The sequence below is a fragment of the Ambystoma mexicanum genome, chromosome 11 (assembly GCF_040938575.1).
Source record: "Ambystoma mexicanum isolate Mex_15411 chromosome 11, UKY_AmexF1_1, whole genome shotgun sequence".
NCBI lineage: Eukaryota > Metazoa > Chordata > Amphibia > Caudata > Ambystomatidae > Ambystoma > Ambystoma mexicanum.
The window spans coordinates 1,453,757,056-1,453,778,860 of record NC_090934.1 but is presented as its reverse complement, the minus strand read 5'-3'; the positions used below and the strand labels follow the sequence as shown (position 1 = coordinate 1,453,778,860).

Below are 21,805 nucleotides of genomic sequence, written 5' to 3'. Positions count from 1 at the left end.
ATCTCACAGGTGCTAAATCTGCGTCCTTGGCCCTTATGCATCTTCAGGGCCTTGACCTCCCACACCAATTCCTACCAGCTCCTGTCTATCCACAGCACTTTGCATCTGCACACCCTCCGCTCTGGAGAATCGCACTTACACCTCCCGTGGCTCTGGCCGTGTAGCACTCAACATTCCGAGCACTTGGTCCATGGCTCACCCTGTGCTCAGAATCCCCAGCACTTACCCCCTCCTCTTTTTCTGCACTTGCACATTCTGAATATTCACAAGGCATAGTCGGTTTGTCCCTCCCATCTCCCCCCCTCTGCTCTTATTATTGTGTTGTAATTGTACTTCCCACCCTCGCTCCCTCCCTGCCCTGTGGGCACTTTGAAACAGTTATTATATAAGTGCCCAACAAGCAAACAATGACTACATAAATAAATAAATAGAACCCTTGGAAGTACGGGGCAGGTAACTTCCTGCCAGGGCTTGAAATGAAAAGCACATGGACTGCTTCTCAGCTGGAACCTTTAAAGTAATAGTCCAGCTGCTTTTAATCAGCAACCTTACAAATGATATTTGGGAGCTTGTCCTGCTGACATTGTCGAAAGGTTCGGACAGGTACTTTCTATTCGGGATGCATAGAGATGGTAAAATTACTCACCGGAGTACCTAAGTCGAGATAGCACATGTGTACCCCTGAAGATTGTCGCATGTCGCAACCTGAGCTCCTCAGTCCACACCAGTTGATAGCCACAGCCCTGCCCTACACTGCGGAGGCCTTTGTTTGGATTGTGTTTCTTCCTCTGCCTCAATGGGAGGAAGGCTACTACGGTTCAAAGCTCCCCCACCCCCCCCCGACCCTCCATGCTCAAAGTCACACAATATCTAGGATTAATCGATGGCAATAGATAGCAAGGGAGTAGGGTACTGATAAACTACAACATCAATACCAAAGTGGGGGGGGGGAATTAGACGCACCCCGTTCCATTACACTAGGTTCAAATACAATACAGCCGGGAACCCACCACGCCATCAATCACAACAAGTAGATGGACAAGAAAGGAAAGTGGCAATTAAGCTGCCTACAGGAATGCTCGATAAACTGAACAAGACCTGCAAGGACTCGGAAATACAGCCCACTGTCCCAAGCTCAAATCTCTGCATACCTACTTCACCCGAAAATCCACACAACAATTTCTCACCCAGCAAACCACACGCACTTCACCACACTGCAACAACAAACAAACAACCCATAAACCACACCAACAGCACACAAGGTCTCGCATCGTCCAAATACTCGCACCAAAGCTCCACGAACGGTGAAAACTGAACTGGAGCCGCCAACAGCACACAACACCTCTCGCTTTCCTGCTCCCTTTTCAACCGACTAGCCAAACCCACCCGCCTTCTTGTTTTACAGATCTGCCAGACCGCCTTGGGACCAATTCCGTTGGTGACGGTGCGTGGTTTATACACCTTTAACATTTAACATTTAATCTCGTTCTTCTTAAAACTAATTCAGGAAATGACCACAATAAAACATTGTCACTGGAGAACCAGCTTCTGAAGTTCAAAACATCTCCGAAAACATTCTTTCGGTCCAAATGAAAAGGTAAGTCCAAGCTATTGGAGAAAAAAAGGGCTTCCTCACCCAAATACTCTGTCAGTTCCGGAGGAACGCTCTTCAACTTCCTGCTCACGAAACGTGAGCCATATTGGAAATTAATGGTAGAAGCAGGAATGGGTAAGATGCTGTTGCGGCAATCACAAGTAAGGCATATGGACAGGTGATTACGACAGGCTCGAGGGGGAAGTTGAGCAAGGAGTTAGGGGCATAGGAGGGTTTCTGGGGGTTCTGCAGACTAGTGAGGTGTGCAGGCTTAAGGTGTCTCCAGGTAAAAAACAGCTGCATCGAAAAGCAGCCCTTCGTGCCTATGAAGGCCCACAGCCACACAACAGCACACAGCTAATGCAATGCAGTGAAACAGAACTAGGGATCAGCTTGCCAAGTTTCCTTCGTGAACTTGCTTTTCGAGAATGGCAGATTCGGTAAGCTGACATGGGTTCTAATACCTTTTTGTAGGTTAGGTTTTCCGGTCCGTTTACCTAACGCATGTTCCAATCACCCCACCCTGTTAAAGTTATTGAGAGCCTCCAGTTCGGTCTCACAACAGTTAACACCCCTTGCACAGTGCCTAGGTTTGGTGCTCTAGAGCAATCACACATTCAAGACCCAAGTCATCACGACGACACAAACTGCCCTCTATCAACTTGCCTTCTCCACAAAGTCCAGCTTTTGCAGCCCTCCCCTTGAACCCCCTCACCCCCCCACAAGCTTCACAGCCTCCATCCAGGCACCCCAGAAAGCCATCTTTCTAGTGACAGTTCGGCTCATCACTGGTGCAAAGAAATTCAGCCAGATCGAAAGTGATCTTCAGGAAGCTACACCAGGTCCCCTATCTGCCAGCACCACCCACAATTCTGCCTAAATCAGCTCCAAAGAAAGGCCAACTATCTAAGCACCAGGCCTGAGAGAGGAACCCAAGGTGTTGGGAAGTTGACGCAACAGACGGCGCTATGACCGGCAGGCTGGAAACCAAGAAATGCGCCAAAGAGATCACCTGCGAACAAGCCTCTTGCTGCCACGACTATTTAACCACCCACTGGAACATATACGGCGAGACGGTATCCAAAGAAATAATCGAATGCAACATTACCTAATGAGAAATTACCGAATTTCTTGATCACATATTTTTGAAATTATATTTATTGGTCATTTTTCAACATAACCAGCAGAAGGTGCTGGCATAACACAAGCATAAAAACAAAAACAATACCAAGACAGCACAGTAAGTCTGAGTAAATTGTTCCTAGTACAGTTCATTGGATAATTTCCAGCCTCAGTCCGTATCCCAATGTGTTGAGTTGCAATGAGTTGGGTGTACAAGTATTCCGGTAGGTTTCTTGCATTGAATTATTGTATACATCCCATTGGTTGATAGTTTACACAATAATGTCAGCATTCGCCTTATTTTGGATCTGTGTCAGGGCCTCCCGTCGTGTTATGGGACTGTGTGATCAGATAGGGGATGTACGGGCCCCAATGGTTTGGTTGTACAGTAGTCTGCCATATCCTGTCTCCATGTCTTTACAATACAGGGCATCATTTTGCCATTGATCGAGCGTAGCTCCTCCCCATGACATCGCTACCCTCCTCTTGGCCAAGAGTAGGAGCAGTCCCAGTAGCTTCCTCCTGCCTCTGGGGATAGACCTGGTGTGACCCAACAACGCGGTTATCGGGTTCGGGTCTAGTCTCTCCTATTATTGTGCTGAGTACCTCAAAGACCCCTCCCATAAAACCAAGACTTATGGGTATTTCCATGCAAGATGTAGGAAATCAGCGGTCATACCACTGCATCTTGTGCAGGTCTGTGGGGTGTCTGGAAAGAACCTATGTAGCTGGGCCGGCGTGTAGTAGAATTGGTGTAGGCATTTAAAGTTAATTAATTAGAGTCTGGCATTGAAAGCCACTCTCTTGGTCTCTGCGCAGCAGTATTTCCAAGTTTCTTTGGATATTTCCTGCCCCAACGAGATCTCCCATTTCATTCGAGAGGAGGTGCCTACTTTTACCTTGGTATTAAGACTCATGCCGTATATGGCGGAGACCACTCTCACATTGCAATCTCTGTTGAGCATTTTATCAAGGATCAGGGCTACTGGCGGTTCTCTGGGGAAGGTCGAGAACGCCTGTTTTGTTGAATTTCTCAGCCTGAAGTATAAAAACACGTCCAGAGATGTGAGTTCTCCTCTATTCTGCATTGCTTCCAGTGTGATGAATTGGCCTTTTTGGGAAAAGATCCCAAGAGCAGGTCACTCCCACTCATCCCATGAAGGCAACATAACTTGTTTCCCTGGTTAGTGATATTCCGGGAATATAAATAACCAGCAAGTCCGGGGTGCAAATGACCTCCCCTTTGTGTTTGCGCTCAATTCGAGACCACGCCCTGCAGGTCAGCTCCACCATGTTTTTTGCCCTGGAGGATCTACCAGAGGCTGTCAGGATAACTGAGCGCACAAGGAGTGGTGCCGCCAACGCCAACTCCACATCGACATGCCTCCTGTCCGCCTGGCCCCAAAACCAGTAAAGGAGGAAGCTTGCCTGAGCCGCATCATAATAGGTTTCAGAATCTGGCAGTGCTAGACCGCCCACATTCAAAGGCATAACCAACTTTTCCCACGATATTCCGGCCTGTTCCCCCCCCCCCACAGATAAATCCCAATACCGTGGATTTCAGGTCTCGTGTTTAGATCGAATTTGTTAGGGATTTTTGTACATTTGTATTAATATATAGATTGGGGCTGGGGTTAGGGAATAGGTGAACGTAGGGGGAAGTGTGGGGGGGAGTCTCAGGGGATCTCCCCCCACATTATAAAAAAATGTGACCCAAAGATATTTAGTCATTTCTCATTAGGTATTTTTTCCCCGATCATTTCATGGTAATCCCGGTGAGACCACTCCATCCTACACACCGGGAAACAACTGAAAATTCGACTCTCCAAAGAACTCATCACCGAACTTGAACCCCCTTCTCCCCAATTCTATTTCACCCTCCCTGGACGAGTGATATATTTCTCAGCCTGCCTACTCTCCCCCTCTTTGAAACTGCTCTATACAGGACTATGTTCCTCGCTGGCTAGCTTTGCCCTGTATGAATACCTATAAACACTTACAAACGTATACATAGCGGGTCTAGCCCCAAGAACGAAAATGCAATCCAGCTATCAATGAAAAGGTTCCCATCTGCTTTCTCATGTCTTTACCAGCCCTATGTTTTGGTCCTGTCAGCTCCAATTTAAAACAAGCATTGGCAATGCCAACAGTTTGTGCTTTTGTGTGGGCATGGGAAAGGCGTTTTCCGACACTGCCGTAGTGGTATAAACTGGCCATCGATGGTAGTAGCTGCAAAATGGTGCGAGTATCTGGTCATTTAATAGCAATGCCTGGCAAATGCTTATTACTTATACACAAGCAAAAACTGTTGGCTTTGCCAGTGCTTTTGTTAACAGGATTTCAGTGAAGGGCATCACAGTGCTTATAAATACAGTGGCCAAAGGCAGCCCTCGTTAAGACGCTTTTATTACACTGGTAGCCTCTTTGCAGTTCCAATTTAGTCATTAACACTCAGAGGACTGCTGTGAAAAAACAGTGGCAGACACTTGGGTGCAAAGTTTGATGGCAAGGCTTGAATAAAGTGAACTGAAAGAGTTCCCATGAAGAGGTGTTTTGGGTGGGGAGGGGCAGGAACTGGGTGGGAATTGCCATTCGGATTAGAATGGCCATGGGCAGTCAATGGGTGGGCAAACATCAGCTTCTAGCTTTTCTGTTTCTCCTCATATGCCATTTCTCCCTATCTGTACTCAATAGTTTCGGCTTCTAGGAGGCTCTGCCACCGAATGGCCCAAACTAAAAATGGAATGCTTTCTTTTTTTTTGCCGCAGTCTTCCAACTTTGTTGACCTTGTAGCAGCGACGACCTGTTACTTCTCCCTCAAGGGTGTTCGTTTCCCCTTCTAGCTGTGTAACCATCATTTAGCGTGCGAAATGTGCCTTCCAACAAGCCATGCAATTATTGTTCAATATTATATAATGCGCCCATAACTGGGTCACGTGTGGAAGAAGCAGCTATAGTACGGGAATAATCAGTGCGCTGCCGCAGCTGGGAAGGAGCTAGTCTGACTTTCCATTCCTTTAACCTGAGATATTTTACTCCCCCAAAATAGGGTGTCCTAAATTCACCTAGTCAAATGGGTTGTTTGAGAAAAAAGTCAATTTTATTATGAAGTCTCCTTCACATTTGCTGTCACAAGGACACATGAACCATGCCTGACTCCAAGATGGCTTCCGCACGCTTGTTGCTGATAGAGCCTTTCAATGTCTACCACTCACCTACTGCACTCCTCATCATGGCTGCTGCTAATGACATCCTCTGCATGCCTCGATTTAGCAGCGGTGCGCCCTCACAGGTCCCCAACACCAGTTCTAGCTTCAGTCCACTCCATTGGGCCCTCTCTTGACACCCAGCCGCCAAACTGTTCCATGCCTTGCCTTAATATTTTGCCAAACTCAAGACTGCTTCAGTGTGCCAATCTGTTTGAGACTCTGCTCAGGTCACGTGACAGAATCACGGCTTGCGTGCGTCCCCTGCGGCTCCTGATGGGTCTCCTCTCTACCGCGTCTCCCTTCTGCGACAAAGCTTGCTCTCTCCGTACACTGCACAGAGAAGGCACATTCTACATTCAAGTCTCCTGAGGTCAGCCGCCATCTTGGCTACAGGGACGCGGCCTGCAACGTATAAGGCAGACGCCACTTTCGGTTAGGGAAGCACTTAAAACACTTTACCTGTGGTGGCGTAGATTCTTGCAGCGGATATGAAATGAGGGTAAAAAGGTTTGTACTTTTTGTATAACTCTCATTAGTCATAATTGTTGGAAATGTGAGGCTTTAACACATCTGCTGCAGAAATGTGTTCAACCTGCGACTCACAAGTTAGATTTTCTGTCGGCCCAAGGTGGGATTTGATTTTCTCCGCCAAAGGCTGATTTCATGAGTGCTATGGAGTTGGCAGATAGTAAAATCAGCTATTTACAGTGTTATACAGGCGAAAAAAATAAATGATGTGAAACCAAAAGCTATATATTGAAAAAAGTATTGATCATTCTGCTGTAATAAGTGATGTAATTGGTTCCAAAATCAGCTGTGATCAGATTATCATTGTTGCTACTATGAAAGGCTGGAATTTAAGCCAGCATCACACGACCCTTGACCTCTGATGACATCACAGGAAGTGATGTAATTTGACCCACCCGGAAGTGACATCACAGTAAACAATGGAACACAACCTTTAACCCATTGACAAAACAGGAAGTGGCATCACATAGCATTGTTCCCAAGTACACTACGAAATATATGGTTACGATATCACTGCAATGTGATATACATTTCATAGAAGAATGGATCACCATATGTATCGCTAATATCAGTGTGTATAGGCCCATATTACCAAATTACTGTGAATGCAAGCAGACGTCCAAAGCCAAATGATAATGATGTGCTATTAAATAGCACTTACGCTTAAGCGCTTTATATAGAACAAATACACATACTATATCACCCAACCTATGTTGGGTACTCATTTATCAACTTCAGAAGGATGAAAGGCTAAGTTAGCCTTGCTGGCATTCGAACCTACAACCTGCAGATCACATACACATTGCTGCAGCGAGAGCTCAAGCCACTGAGCTAATTTTCCAGCTAGAGCTATATCACGAGTTATAGTAAAATGAAGAATTACATGTCTGAATGTTCTCAAAATCAGAAAGCAAATTACACTCTCTAGTGGATACCACTAAACTGGTAACTGAGATTTGACAGCAGGCCAGTTCAAAAACCCTGCAAAAAAACATCCTGCGACGAAAGGACGTCGTACCAGAATTATAGAGGCCAACAAACATCCTGAACAGCATGCCAGCGAGATAGGAAAGATGGACACATTACAACAAAGCATTAATTGTGGCACAATGAAATCAAGGGCCACTTTATATGCTATGGTCAAACATCCCTACACTGTGCACAAGCTTTTAGGCAATAGGATTTTGTGACGAATGACACCGAGATGCAATGTTTTATGATGATCCGAACAGAGACAACGGCGGAAAAAACATGCTATAACTGCAACTTGCAAAAAGCAAAAGACATATGGGCCTCATTACGACCCTGGCGGAAATCGAAAAACGATGGCGGAAATGCAATACCGCCATCGAATAGCGCTCGGTGCGATTATGACCCGTCACCGCAAAGTACGATGCCATTAGCGACACCGTAGTGAACGCCAACGCTAACTGCACCAAGTACGCGCACGCGCGCCATGCCAAACCGTAAATACCACCATGGCGCAACGGTACGCAAATTCTGACCCTAGCGGACATGCACCTAACGCCATCAAGCACGGCGGAAAGTACCATTCCGCCATGGTGAGAAGTACGGCATCGCGAACCAACCGTAAACGGCCCCACTGAGTGCCTGTACACCGCTCCCTGGCCACATTGTACAACTCCCCGTAGGTGCAATGAAGTCACAATGCAACCAGTGAAATGTACAAGTCACCCATGCATGCCAACGAACAAAAGAATCTCAAGAGGGGCCAATGGGAGCTGCAGGGCACAGATGGCACGAATACAGAAGCTATTCCAATGGACATGACCTTAGTCTCCCACCAAGAAACGCACGCAAACACAGGCACCTGTGACCAGCAATATTCAGAAAATCACATCATTCCACCAATCCACCTGGCTGACCGGCATCTGTTACACAAAACCTAATCCCCCGCCCCTGAGCATGACATCATTCAAACAGTCATATTGGCAGCCCTTATCCCTGACCTCACTGGGCTTCGTAGGCAAACGAGCCCAGCACAGTACCACGCAACTATACTCCGAAGCTGGAACCCAATGCAGATCTCCTCACAATACATCGCTCCCCAAATAGGAATATGCCACATCACTTGCAAAGAAGAACGCTACACGGCCCATATCAGAATAGAAATTTAATGCACAACAAATTCACCAAGCCCATACAGCCATTAGGCCATGAACTCCAAAACACATTTCACCATTGTGGGCTGCATCCGCAATAAATGACCAGCTACTTCTTGTGTGATGCCCTGTTCCTTCATGGTACACAGGGCCACATTCTCGTACGAAAAGGCAACATGGAAGCGCCCAGAACCGCAGGGCCGACCCAATGGGGAGGCACTAGTCCAGCTGAAAGGCCGAAATGTTGCTCCGAGCCACTAGTACTGCGTAAGGGCATGTGGCCCATTGGCGATCGTCCCATAAGATCGTAATGCTGCTCCACTGATTAACACGAAGCAGCAGGTGTCGGGAGTAAAATCCATCTGCAGGAGTGGCATACAGATGGCAGTGGCAAAAGGGGAGGAGATACCTGTCAACCAAATGAAAAGAAAAAGAATAAAATGGCCATCAGAACTACATTAGAATAACTCACTTCAATGATCACACCAAATCCACAGCCATATGCATGCTAGCCCACTCCAAAGGATCATCACCACCCAAAAACCACTTGCGACTCATAACTATCTATATCGAGGTGAAAACACCATCACAAACGAGTGTACCTGTGCATGCGTCTGTTAAAACAGAATCCATCAGATGGGATTGGTAACGTGCATGGACACAAGTGTCTGAAGGCGCGTCGAGACAGGGAGGGCTCAACAAGGCCAGATAGACGATGGTCCCACTATGGCAGCCCTGCATCACATAGCGCAGGGGAGGCGGACAGATTCCAAGAAGCCCTGTACATGGCAAACTCTGTATCAAATCATCTGTCCATGCATCCATTCATCATTCCCTCATCCCGTAATGATAACGCCTGTTTCCATACTCACATAACATGTGAAAATTCCATTGAGTCTGTGCGTTATGCAGCCTGCATAATCCACTGTGCCCCAGCCCGTAATTCCAGTGTTGTGAAGTAACATGTATTTGGGAACGTCCGGCCTCATCGTCCACTCCGCTATTGCGCATCCCAAACTATTCATATCAATCATTGCATCCTCGCCATGGCCCCTGTCCCAAGGACATTGAACAATAGAACGTTATATTTGCAGTCAGACCTGTGGGCATCTCCTCGCCGCTAGCTGAAAACCGAAAGCGCCGCCCTTCGAATTCCTCATTTGCAACATCACGTCGAAAAGGCATCTGTGGCCGCTTGAAATCACAAATTAATCCATCTAGTGCGGCTGTGTGTGAAAATGGCAACTGCCTTCACTCACAAATGGGACGCCCCGCCCGTCGTTGAAACTCGGTACAGTGATGCATGAGGGTCCACCGTTACTCGAGTACTACGTTCCACTGACCCTTCACAAGTCTGTTCGCGACTGCTAAGATAGTATGTGAAACAATGGGACCATAGCCGAATGAACATATCAACCAATGTTACACTGCCATCGGGTACAAATACATGATTGTAATAGTAAGATGCCATTCCTCGAATTGCAGCGTTGTGTGCGGGACGTGCTCGCCCAAAGGGGAGAGCAGCTTGCACAGGTGGAATGAATCACCACAGGTGGAGGCCATACAGCCTGAAAACACATAAATAGCACACCCAGTCTCCTCCCACAACCACACCCACTCCGAAATGCTACCGGCAGGACTCGCGATGTTGGCCCTGGGGGACCTGATAGCACTGCAAGTACTCCAACTCCAAGAAGAAGACGAACACCAACTACAACCGGCCGCACGGAGGAGACGCAGGAGGAGGAGGAGGGCAAGGCAGGGCCAGCAAGGGCCGCCAGCACAGCCACTACCACCACGCAGGCAGCCCGCAATCCCACGCCTCCGAGCAGATCCGTTCAACCTCACTGATGAGCAGATCCACACCCTCTACCGTTTGGACCGGGACACCATAGCCGCCATTGTGGACATGACACAGGCTGACCTTGTCAGCATGATAGATAGCCCAACCGCCATCCCACCCCTACTGAAGGTGGTGTCTGTACTCCACTTCCTGGCCACAGGCACCTACCAGCACACAGTCGGACAGTTGCATGGCATCTCACAGCCACTGTTCTCACGGACACTATTGCAAGTGCTCGATGCCCTCCTGCAGCACGCAGACGACTACATCTCTCTACCACGCTCGGAGCAGGAAGTTACCAACACAAAAGTGGGATTCCATGCACTTGCCGGCATACCGGGTTGCATTGGTGCCATCGACTGCACCCATGTGGAATTGGTCGTCCCACATGCCATGGAGGCCCAGTACCGCAACCGAAAACAATTTCATTCACTGAATGTACAAATGGTGTGTGACTCCAACAGGATCATTACACATTGTTGTGCCCGATTCCCTGGATCAACCCATGATTCTATGGTCTTGAGGAACTCAACAATACCACGCTACATGGAGCGACACGCAGGGAACAGATCCTGGCTACTCGGTGAGTCTCATTTCATGCATGCTGATGTGGGGTATGTGATGCGGCAATGACCTGGCAGGAAGGGGGGGGGGGTGCGTACGTAGCAATGGCATTCCACATTATTCGTTTATCGTCCACATACAGGTGATGCCGGATATCCACTGAAGAGATGGCTCCTCACACCAGTCCGGAACCCACGGGACCAGCATGAGGAGGACTACAACCATGCCCACTCACGTACCCGTGTAGTCATTGAACAGGCATTCGGCCTACTGAAGACTCGTTTCCGGTGCCTCAGCAGGTCTGGCGGGGCACTCCTGTACCGCCATGTGAAGGTTGCAAAGATGGTGATGGCATGTGTCATGCTACACAACATGTGCGTACGTAGAAATGTGCCCATGCCCCCTGACGCAGAACTGCAAGCACCTGAAGATGGTCATGATGAGGGTGGGGATGTGGCAGCACCTCAAGGAGTCTGCGAGGCACAGGAGGGCCGTGACATTCGTCAGCATCTCATAGATGCATGCTTCTAGCACTCACGCCTGGTGGCTGATACATGGACACGGGACTCGTGGCACTGTGTGTGTCTGGTACATGCACAATATGGACTGTACGCCTATGATGGCCTCGTACACAAAGATCAATGTCCACACATCTCATTGGTTGATCGTGCATTGTTTATGGCATTTGTGATATCATGTTGAACACCCTATCGACCCGCCACCCAAGTGAGCCCAACACACCCCCTCCACCCTCCTACCTCCCCCCCGAACACCAGTGTCCAAAGATGCTCATTGTCAGTGGGCAGTCGCTATTGCAAGCCCCCTCTGCGGGTATCAGGGGCACCCCTGCCTGTGGAGCGCAGGTTCCTCCCAGATCTACGTTGGGGGCTGCCCTGGACGGAACTTGCAACGGATGATGTCTCTGCCTGCTCACGTCCATGCATGTCCCTAAGGGTTTGTGAGAGCTCAGTGAGCACATGGCGCACTGCGGCAAGTTCGGCACATACGTCTTTGGACGTCGCATGCAGTTCCCCCTCAGGCTCTCGGTGCTTCTCTCCATTTGGACTCTCAGGCTCTCGGTGCTACTCTCCATTTGGACTCTCAGGCTCTCGGTGCTACTCTCCATTTGTGCCCTTAGTGTCTCTGTACTTCTCTCCAGTTCTGCCCTAAGTGTCTCAGTTGATGTTTCTATGTCTGCCTTAGTGCCCCCACATTGATCGGCATGGTCCTTGAGGAGCGTGGCCAGTTGCTGCTGTTGCACGATTAACTGGTCGAGGGACTGTTGCCTCTGCTGGGCCATGGCCATTTGCGGTGGTGTCACAGAGTGGCTGTTCGCCTCATGTTGCCCTGCCACAGGGCTTGTGGGGGATGGCCAGTCGTCGTCTTGTGGGTGCCCCTGCGTGGTATCCTCATGGTGTACGGGATGGAACAGACAGGGGGATTGGGACAGGTCATGGATGGATCTGACTTCGACATCCCCGTCTTCTGTGTCGGAGCATGCTGCCATTAATGGAGTGTCACCTATGGTGCTGCTGCCACCAGAGGCAGTGCCTTCTGTGGCATCCATTGGGGGGACCTGTGGTGGTGCTGTTGTGGGCATGCTGGCTGCTGGGGTGCCTGTTGGAGTTCCCTCCTCTGTGCTGCCACTTGATTTGTGCTGCTGCCGTGTCTTGATGCGTGCAGCTGAGGTGGAGGGTCTTTGGCCGTTGGTCTTGGCCCTCTTTGCAGGTGTGCTGGTAGGGGTGTCCTGAAGCTCGTCGTTTGGATCGGACCCTGTGGTGGAGTAAAGGAGGGCGAGGGTTATTAATGGGTCTGTGGGAATTGGAATGGCAATGTATCACATGCATTGGGGTGGTACCTGAGGGTGATTTGGGTCGGGGCCTTGGAGGTGCTTTCATTTGTGTGTGGAGTGAGGGTGCAGTTGTTTGGCAGCCTGCAGTTAGGGTGTGCCTGCTGCACGTGTAGAGGGTGTTTTTGGGGTTTTTAATTATTTATGTATTTATTGTGAGTTTTAAAGTGCGCTGTCAGGCCAATGTGTGTGGACGTTCTCCTGGACATGTGTTACTGTTGCGCTATGTGGACACATGGTGATTCACATGATTGGACATTGTGGATTTGGCATGGTTTTATTTGGGCCACCTACCGGATTCTTCGGATGTCTGCACTCCTTTCTCCATCCCTCCGACTCCCTCTATACTCTCCATTCCAATGGTGGAGGCACAGATTTCTTCCCAGGGGGTCAACTTGATGGGTGATTCCGATCCTCCCCCGGTGGCTGTGGCAATGTTGCGGTTGGCAGAAAGTATGCTACGGACGCGTATCCGCAGGTCGTCCCATCGCTTTCTGCATTGCTCTGGGTTGCGGGGTGCGGTCCCCACCGCACTTACCCGCTGTGCCACCAGGGCCCATATGGCCTTCTTGTTCGCAAGTGCCGTCCTGGTCATTTGCGTGGAGAAGACGGCGGCAGCATTCTCCTGGAGGGTCTCTGTGAGCACGGTGAGTTCCTCGCGGGAGAAGTGGACCTGCCGCTTGCGGTCGCACGCTTTCTTCGCTACTTTTCCCATTTTTCTTGGTTTCACTAGGGTGGATGACGGGTTGGGATGTGTCTCAGGGTAGTGTTTTTAGTGGTTGTGTGGATTTTGTGGTTTTATAGGTGTACGGCGTGATGTTTCCCGTTCCGGGACCATGTTTTTACTTCCGTTTCCATATATTTACGGTCACCGTACTTTCCGGTTGGCGCTCACTGCGGTGTCCGCTAAGATGGGTGGCGGTATTGCACCTAGGGCGCCGTACGGCGGCGGTGTGGGCCGTTTTGGGGTCATTTCCGCCATCGCGGACTTTGCACTTCCGCCATGGCGTGGTGCTCGTGCCCGATGGGTCGGAATGGGCCGCACTTTGCTCCATCGTGCAATGGCGGAAACGCTATTTACGCTGTGGCGGTCCGGTCAGTCACTTTCCGCCAGGGTCGTAATGAGGGCCATAGTCTGAAATGGATGCTTGGTCTACTCTAAATGCTTTTTGGACGTTTTTGTCTGCATTGTGAATTCGAGGTGTTTAAGAACAGACTAAATCAGTGACTCACCCCCTGAAGTGTGCCTGGAATAAACCTTTAATGAGTCTAGCAATTATTGTATAGAATTCCAGAAAGACAAATTATTTGTTATTCCTATTATTTCTTTTTGTAGAACCCACTGTTTTTTCAAGAAGTCTGAATAAGAAAGCCAGCCACTCCAGAAACAAAGAGCCACATGGCACTGGCCACAGCCCAGGAGCTTCAATTTAAAAAAAAAAAATATATATATTTTTTGTGGGGATAGAAAGGGAAACTTCATGGGTCGCAAGTGCGACACCTGCCGACCCTCAAATGACGTCCCTGCCTTTCCCGGTCCAAAAGAGCAGATTATCCAAGAGGTAACAATAGCTATCTTGTAAATGTTGACATGCAACTGCTCAAGTAGCTGACTGGTTGCCCCATCGCTTTTTCTGCCTCGTCACCATGCGGGATGTTTTGTGAATTGCTGACAATATAATAAGGTGTCTTGCAGTAGTCTTGCTGGTGGTAGCGGCTGTTTGCCATTCATACCTACTTGCTGTTATATTGTACTCTTTATTCTGTCCATAGAGCGGGGCTGTTCAGCGGAGTTGGCGTTTGCGGTGGAGCCCAGCGATGATGTGGCAGTACTGGACCAACCACTACTCTTGAACTGTCTCGTCGAAGGCACGCCGCCCGTTGCAATCTCATGGCGGAGGAATGGATTGCCACTGGTGGACGGTGGATACGCGGCCATACTGGGCAACGGCTCTCTACAGGTAGCCCGCTTCCAGAAGGTGCACATGGATGGATCCTCAGACGAGGGCGAGTACGACTGCCTGGCCCAGAACCGCTTTGGATCTGTGGTGAGCCGCCGGGCCAAGGTTCAAGCTGCCTGTGAGTACCATATACTCTCATTTCTGAATCGTAAAGAACCAGAATATTTTCATTGTAAAGAATAGCTGTGAGTACTGGTAGTTCTTCTCCCGCCTCTGTCAGTCTGTGTCCCTCGATGGCGGTCCATGTATGACCCTGGGAGGCCATGTCTGTTTTTTGCTCAATGTGATTTCTGACATATCAGCATGATACATGTGAACTGAGTATGTCAGAGCCTGTTCCTGCTGGACTTTCTGTTTGAGCATGGCTTTTTTTATTTTAAAGGGGAATACATTGGAACAGTATTTTTATACCATGGTACACGAATCAGAATTGTAATTGGTTATTTATAACACACTTTGTATGCAGAGGTTTCTAAATGCGGACCCGGGGATTGAACCTGTGTTGCTCTCTGTTGCGTTGCCCCTGAGCTATCCTCTCGAGAGAAATGATGTCCTTGGCACATAACAACTATTCTGGCACAGATGATGTCACTGGCACAGCAATTATGTGTGTGCAAACTAACAATATCCATGACCAATAAGGATGTCTGTGACAAAATAATGGTTCTGTGTTCTTAGATCGGCAGTTTCTTTCGCTGCGTATTTGCCGAATTGTTATTTTTTATTTGGTGCTCCCCTAAGTCCTCCCTTCCCTATTATCAAGTCCCTATCCCCCACACTCCTTCTATCCCCTTACCCTCCCTCCCCCCATATTTTTCATTTCTTTTTTTCGGCCGAAAACTTTCAGCGAAAAACTCAGTGAAAAAAAGCCTGGCGATGTAACAACGTTGTACCAAAGTAATGATGGTGGCACGATCATTTTGATTGAAGCCCAATAATGAAAGAGGCGTCAAGATGGTTTCCATGGCACAGGCTTCATGTCTTAACACACTCTTTATGTTTTGAGAAGGAAATTATGGTGGTGGACTTGTGATACATTTGTTGCCTCAATTGTCTGTGGAACCATATTGTTGTCTTGGACAGTTGTGTCTTCTGTCGAAACATAATGACGTGTGTGGCACAGTCCTGATGTTCGGAAACAGCCATTGTGTATTTGTACAGTAAGGATGTCAGAGGAACCGCAGTGGGGCTTGTTACACAGGGTTCCTTGTGAGATGCAAGCAATGACTGTGGCAGAGTAATGATCACCTGCGTGCAGTAATGTCATCCACAGTAAGTGAATGGTGCCTGTGATATGATATTTATTTCATTTATTTATTTATTTGGATTTGTAGAGCGCGCTACAGCCCTCGGGCATCGAGGCGCTGGTACATGCAGTTTGTAAGCAGGCTTCATTCAAGGTTATGTTGGCAGCTCCCAACATTGGCAGTTCTTAGTTACACATCTGGTTGACGAGAGACAGTGAACATTACATGTGATGGTTAATATGATATGGCATTTGTGACGCGTTTATACACAAGTGTTTCAAGGCGCGACGAGGCGAGGGAGGGGGAACAGAGGGAAGACAGACAACAATCTTACTAGGCCAGGTGACATTGAGATGGCACAAGTGCAGGGGAAGCGGTAAGAGGAAAAGTGCAGAGGGGAGGGGAGGCAGGAGGGGGCCATCTGGTGGCAAGTGCAAGGGTAAGTGCAGACATCAGGTGTCAAGTGCTGGTAGGAGACTGTAGGGATGCAGAAACAGTCCCCACGTGCAGGGATTGCCTGGGAGGCAGTGCAGGAGTGCAACTAGGGGGGAGGGGACCTAGGCCCGAGATCAGAGGGTAGCCAGGTGACCAGTGCAGTTTCAGCCAGGAGTTCAGCAGGGGAGAGGAAGACAGAAATGCTGATGTGCCCGCCCACTAATGTTCTTTGAGTAAAGTCGGGGCGTGTCTTGCACAGGAATGATATCTGGCATCACAGGAGTGTTAAGGGCACAGGAATGATATCTGGCCCTGCAGGAGTGTTGAGGGCACAGGAATGAAATATGGCATCGCAGGAGTGTTGAGGGCGCAGGAATGATATCTGGCATCGCAGGAGTGTTGAGGGTGCAGGAATGATATCTGGCATTGCAGGAGCGTTGAAGGCGCAGGAATGATATCTGGCATCACAGGAGCATTAAGGGCACAGGAATGATATCTGGCATCGCAGGAGTGTTGCGGGCACAGAAATTATATCCGTCCGCGCAGGAGTGTTGAGGGCACAGGAATGATATCCGGCCCTGCAGGAGTGTTGAGGGCACAGGAATGATATCCGGTCCCGCAGGAGTGTTGAGGGCAGAAATGATATCTGGCATCTCAGGAGCGTTGAGGGCACAGGAATGATATCTGGCATCACAGGAGCATTGAGGGCACAGGAATGATATCTGGCATTGCAGGAGTGTTGAGGGCACAGGAATGATATCTGGCATCGCAGGAGCATTGAGGGCACAGGAATGATATCTGGCATCGCAGGAGTGTTGAGGGCACTGCACTCATGTGTATGGCACAGTCGCAATCCTGATGCCCAGCAATGATTGTGGAAGAGTTATGAGGCTTTGGTGGCAAATGAATAATGCCTGTGCTTTAGATGGGGGCTGCAGTAGGTCACGCCAACCCCGGCCCTGTGCTTCGCATGCATCATGCAAATGGCTACATGTGCACTTCGGTTGCCTCTCGCTAGTGCTGTGACTGCCACAGCTTTCTGCAGGCAGTTAATAGCATGTTTCACTTTGCGCTTCAGCAGGACACTGGGGGGTGTCAGTTGCATCACCTCCCCTTGAAAATAAACAGATATAATGCAGGTAGAGTTTAGGGGAAAGGAGGTCTGCATGTCTCGTGCTGCAATGAGGCAGAGGTGGCCATGGGGATATATTCTGTGTCTGTCCTTCCTCTGGAGTTTTCATCTCTTCCCGTTCCCTGAGGGAGTTCTCCTGTCTCAATTCCTTTGGGGGTTCTTAGGTCTCTAAACTTCTTCAGGGAGAATTATTGAATCAGCATTCCTATGGAGAGTTGTGACCCATCATTTGGGGCAATTACCCTCTCTCCCAGAGTCTGGTGCTCTTCTCACCGTTCCCCACTCGCTGAAAGAGTTGTCCCTTTGTTTAAGGGACTTTTTGTCCCTCTTGTCTCCTGGGGCACTTTCTGGGTGTACATTCCTTTGAGGCAGTTCTTGTCTTTCCCTTATTCTGGGGCAGCTGCCTTTTCTACATTCCTTTGAGGTAAGTTTCTTGTTTCCCTTGCTCTGGGGCAATTTTAGTCTCTAAATTCCTTTGAGGGAGTTTTTGTGTCTGCCTTGTTCTGGGCCAACTTCCTTCTCTACATTCCTTTCAGGGAGTTTATGTCTTTCCCTTATTCTGGGGCAGCTGCCTTTTCTACATTTCTTTGCGGTCGTTTTCGCCTCTCCCTTGTTCTGGGGCAGTTTTAGTCTCTAAATTCGTTTGAGCCCGTTTTTGTTTCTCACTTGTTCTGGGGCTGCTTCCTTCTCTACATTCCTTTGAGGGAGTTTCCGTCCCTCCCTTGTTCTGGGGCAGTTTCCAGCTCTGCATTCCCTTAAGGCAGTTTTTGTTTTTCCCTTATTCTGTGGCAGTTTTAGTCTCTACGTTCCTTTAAGGCAGTTTTTGTTTGTCACTTGTCCTGTGGCAGCCTCCTTCTGTACATTACTTTGAGGGAGTGTCCGTCGCTCCCTGGTTCTGGGCCAGTTTACGTCACTACATTCCTTTTTGGGAGTTTCCGTCTCCCCCTTGTTCTAGGGCAGTTTCCAGCTGTACATTCCTCTGGGGCAGTTTTCATCTTTCCCTCATCCTGGGGCAGCTGCCTTCTCTACATTAATTTGACGGAGTTGTTATCTCTCCCTTGTCCTGGGGCAATTCCCATATCTATGTTCCTTTGAGGTCGTTTTTATGTCTCTCCTTCTGCGCAGTTTCTAGCTCTACTTTCCTTTGGGCAGTTTTTGCCTTTGCCTTTTTTTGGTGCTGTTGCCTTCTCTACATTCATTTGAGGCAGTTCTCGTCTTTTCCTTATTTTGGGGCAGCTGCCATTTATACATTCCTTTGAGGTAGTCTTCTTCTTTACCTTGTTCTGGGGCAGTTTTAGTGTCTACATTCCCTTGAGCCAGTTTTTGTTTCTCACTTGTTCTGGGCAGCCTACTTCTGTACATTACTTTGAGGGAGTTTCTGTCTCTCCCTTGATCAGGGGCCGTTTCTGTTCCTACATTCTTTTAAGGGAGTTTCCGTCTCTCCCTTGTTCTAGGGCAGTTTTCATATCTTCATTCATCTGAGGGAGTTTTTTCATCTCTCCTTTCTTCTGGTGGAATTTGAATGTCTCCCTTTTTCTGGAGGAGATTACAGCTATTGTTTTCTATTGTGAAACTTTTCGTTCCACCTGTCCTCTTGTGACTATTTGTCTCTCACTTCTTATGTGGGAATTCCCGCCTTTCTTTTCCCGTGGGCTAATTATCATCGCTCCCAGACCCTGGGGAAGTTCTCGTCCGTGCCGTCCTGTTGGGGTTGTTTTGTCTCTCCCTTCTTCTGGTGAGGTTTTCTTTTCTCCCTTCTTCTGGGGAGTTTACTTTTCTCTCTTTTTCTTTTGGTGTGTTTGTAGCTCTCCTGCCCTCTGGAGACGTTTTTGTCTCTCCCTTCTTCTGGGGTAATTCTCGCTTTCCCTTTCCATGGGCTAAGTATCATCGCTCACAGACCCTGGGGAAGTTCTCGTCCGTGCCGTCCTGTGGGGGTTGTTTTGTCTCTCCCTTCTTCTGGTGAGGTTTTCTTTTCTCCCTTCTTCTGGGTAGTTTACTTTTCTCTCTTTTTCTTTTGGTGTGTTTGTAGCTCTCCTGCCCTCTGGAGAGGTTTTTGTCTCTCCCTTCTTCTGGGGTAATTCTCGCTTTCCCTTTCCATGGGCTAAGTATCATCGCTCACAGACCCTGGGAAAGTTCTCGTCCGTGTCGTCCTGTGGGGGCTGTTTTGTCTCTGCCTTCTTCTGGTGGGGTTTTCTTTTCTCCCTTCTTCTGGGGGAGTTTCCTTTTCTCTCTTTTTCTTTTGGGGTGTTTGTAGCTATCCCTTCTTCTGGGGGAATTCTCGTCTTTCCCTCCCCGTGGGCCGATTATCATCGCTCACAGACCCTGGGAAAGTTCTCTTCCGTGCTGTCCTGTGGGGTTGTTTTGTCTCGCCTTCTTCTGGTGGGGTTTTCTTTTCTCCCTTCTGGGGGAGTTTCCTTTTCTCTCTTTTTCTTTTGAGGTGTTTGTAGCTCTCCCTTCTTCTGGGGGAATTCTTGCCTTTCATGTGGGTTGCTTTCCAGGTCTGCCTGAAGCTGGGGCAAGTCTTGTCTCTTCTCTCCTCTCGAGGTATTTTTGTCTCACTCTTTTTCTGCTGGAGTCTCCATTTTCATATACAACAAAGATCCCATGTGCTGAATTTTACTCAAAGAAAAAATATTATCATTTAGAATTTGATTCAACATGTGCAAAAACAATGTGCAAATTGTATGAATTATTTCCTTTCACTAAACGGATTCTACAATGTCTGTTCTCATTCTACCAGCACATCATTCTCAAATATTCCACGTCATCAACATGCAAACCAAAACATTTGTCCATACGCAAAACAGCGTGTTAAGTGGACATAGCAATTGGTGCAAAATAGGCAATAGGTATCGTACAACAATCTGGCTGGTGTCTAATACCGTCTAACAATTAAACTCATGTGCCGATAATCAAGAATACATGTTGATTAGTTAATGACAACCTCTACGGCAAACAGAGCAACCTAGAGTTGCTAACACTTTTGTCCAAAAGCCTACAAATATCTTTGCCAACTGGTGTTTCGGCTTAAAAGGTCTATGAATAGAAATAACCCAGCCTTCTTCAGGGCAATGCCATGCTTGATTGTTGAGTAGAAATGAGTGTCACCATCTGAAAAATATATAAAAAACATAAACGAAAATTACAAACATCCAAACCTCACACAAGTTTTAAGGCACATGCTGTCACACCAGCCTAAAAAATGGCTACTCACCTTGCAATTTGCTAGGATAAATATCAATCCATGGAGGTTTAATAGTGCAGCAAATTCCCAGCTAAATCGTGCTGATTTATCGGTAAGTGTTTTGTTATGGTATGTTAATATGCTTTTATAGTGTGGAAAATCACCACTGTATTCGTTTCAGAGTGCCTTGCCATGGCCATCAGGTGGTGCTTTGCGTCCTTTCCCAGGGAATCCAGACCATAGCCTACTGGAGGAGAACGAAAACAGGGCAGATACGTGGATGGTTAGGTGGGAGCTACATGCCACCAACAAAGGGGCAGGACTGCAGCCGGGGAAGAATGTGTTGTGGCAGAATGTCTTTATGCCAGTAAGAAGATTGCACTTCTGTCTAAAGGAATTGGAAGTTGAAACACTGTATAGTGTTGTATGCATGAGGGGCTTGCTTGGGAAATCTGGGAAGCTTGGTGGCTTATGTGTCCGGCCGTATCAATGCAGCGCAGGAGTTAAATGCCGGAGTACTCATTCTGGGGATGCCGAACTTGAGTACTTAGGTAGTACCTAATGGCCCGACTTAGGGTAGGCTGTGTGTAAAGTTGAAAACCGCTGGTAGAGAGGAGGTAGGAGAGTGTGAAGGGAAAAACTGATAATGTAACAGGCAAAAGAAAACATGTTTTAAAAAAGCAGCATTCAGGAGAGTGTTGCACGTGCAACCGAGGGTGACTACCCCATCTGTTTTTGCTCCTTCTTTTGCACCCAGGCCTCTCTGAATGTGCCTGTGCCTGCTTTTAAATTGCGACAGCTGTTTCCGAGTCTGAAATCTACAATTCAGTTGCGCAGGCTCGATCCTGAAGGGTCGGAATTGGGCCACTCTTGCTCACAGTCGGCCAATCACATCGCTCCAAGTCAATGGCGGCCATTTTAGAACCATGGTCGCAGGCCTGCTAAAGGACACAGCTGGGACCTGGACCCTGCGACCCCAGGCATTGATCCACTGGATGAGTGCACGCAACCCTG

General features: G+C 48.4%; 1 protein-coding gene across 1 annotated transcript in view; it reads left to right on the top strand.

Moving 5' to 3' along the window:
• IGDCC3 (immunoglobulin superfamily DCC subclass member 3) overlaps positions 1–21,805 on the top strand; it is a 460,612-nt gene that overhangs the window by 70,742 nt on the left and 368,065 nt on the right. Inside the window, exon 2 of the mRNA XM_069625110.1 lies at positions 14,606–14,911. Within this exon, the coding sequence (XP_069481211.1) occupies positions 14,606–14,911 (306 nt within the window). The remainder of the gene's footprint in view (positions 1–14,605; positions 14,912–21,805) is intronic.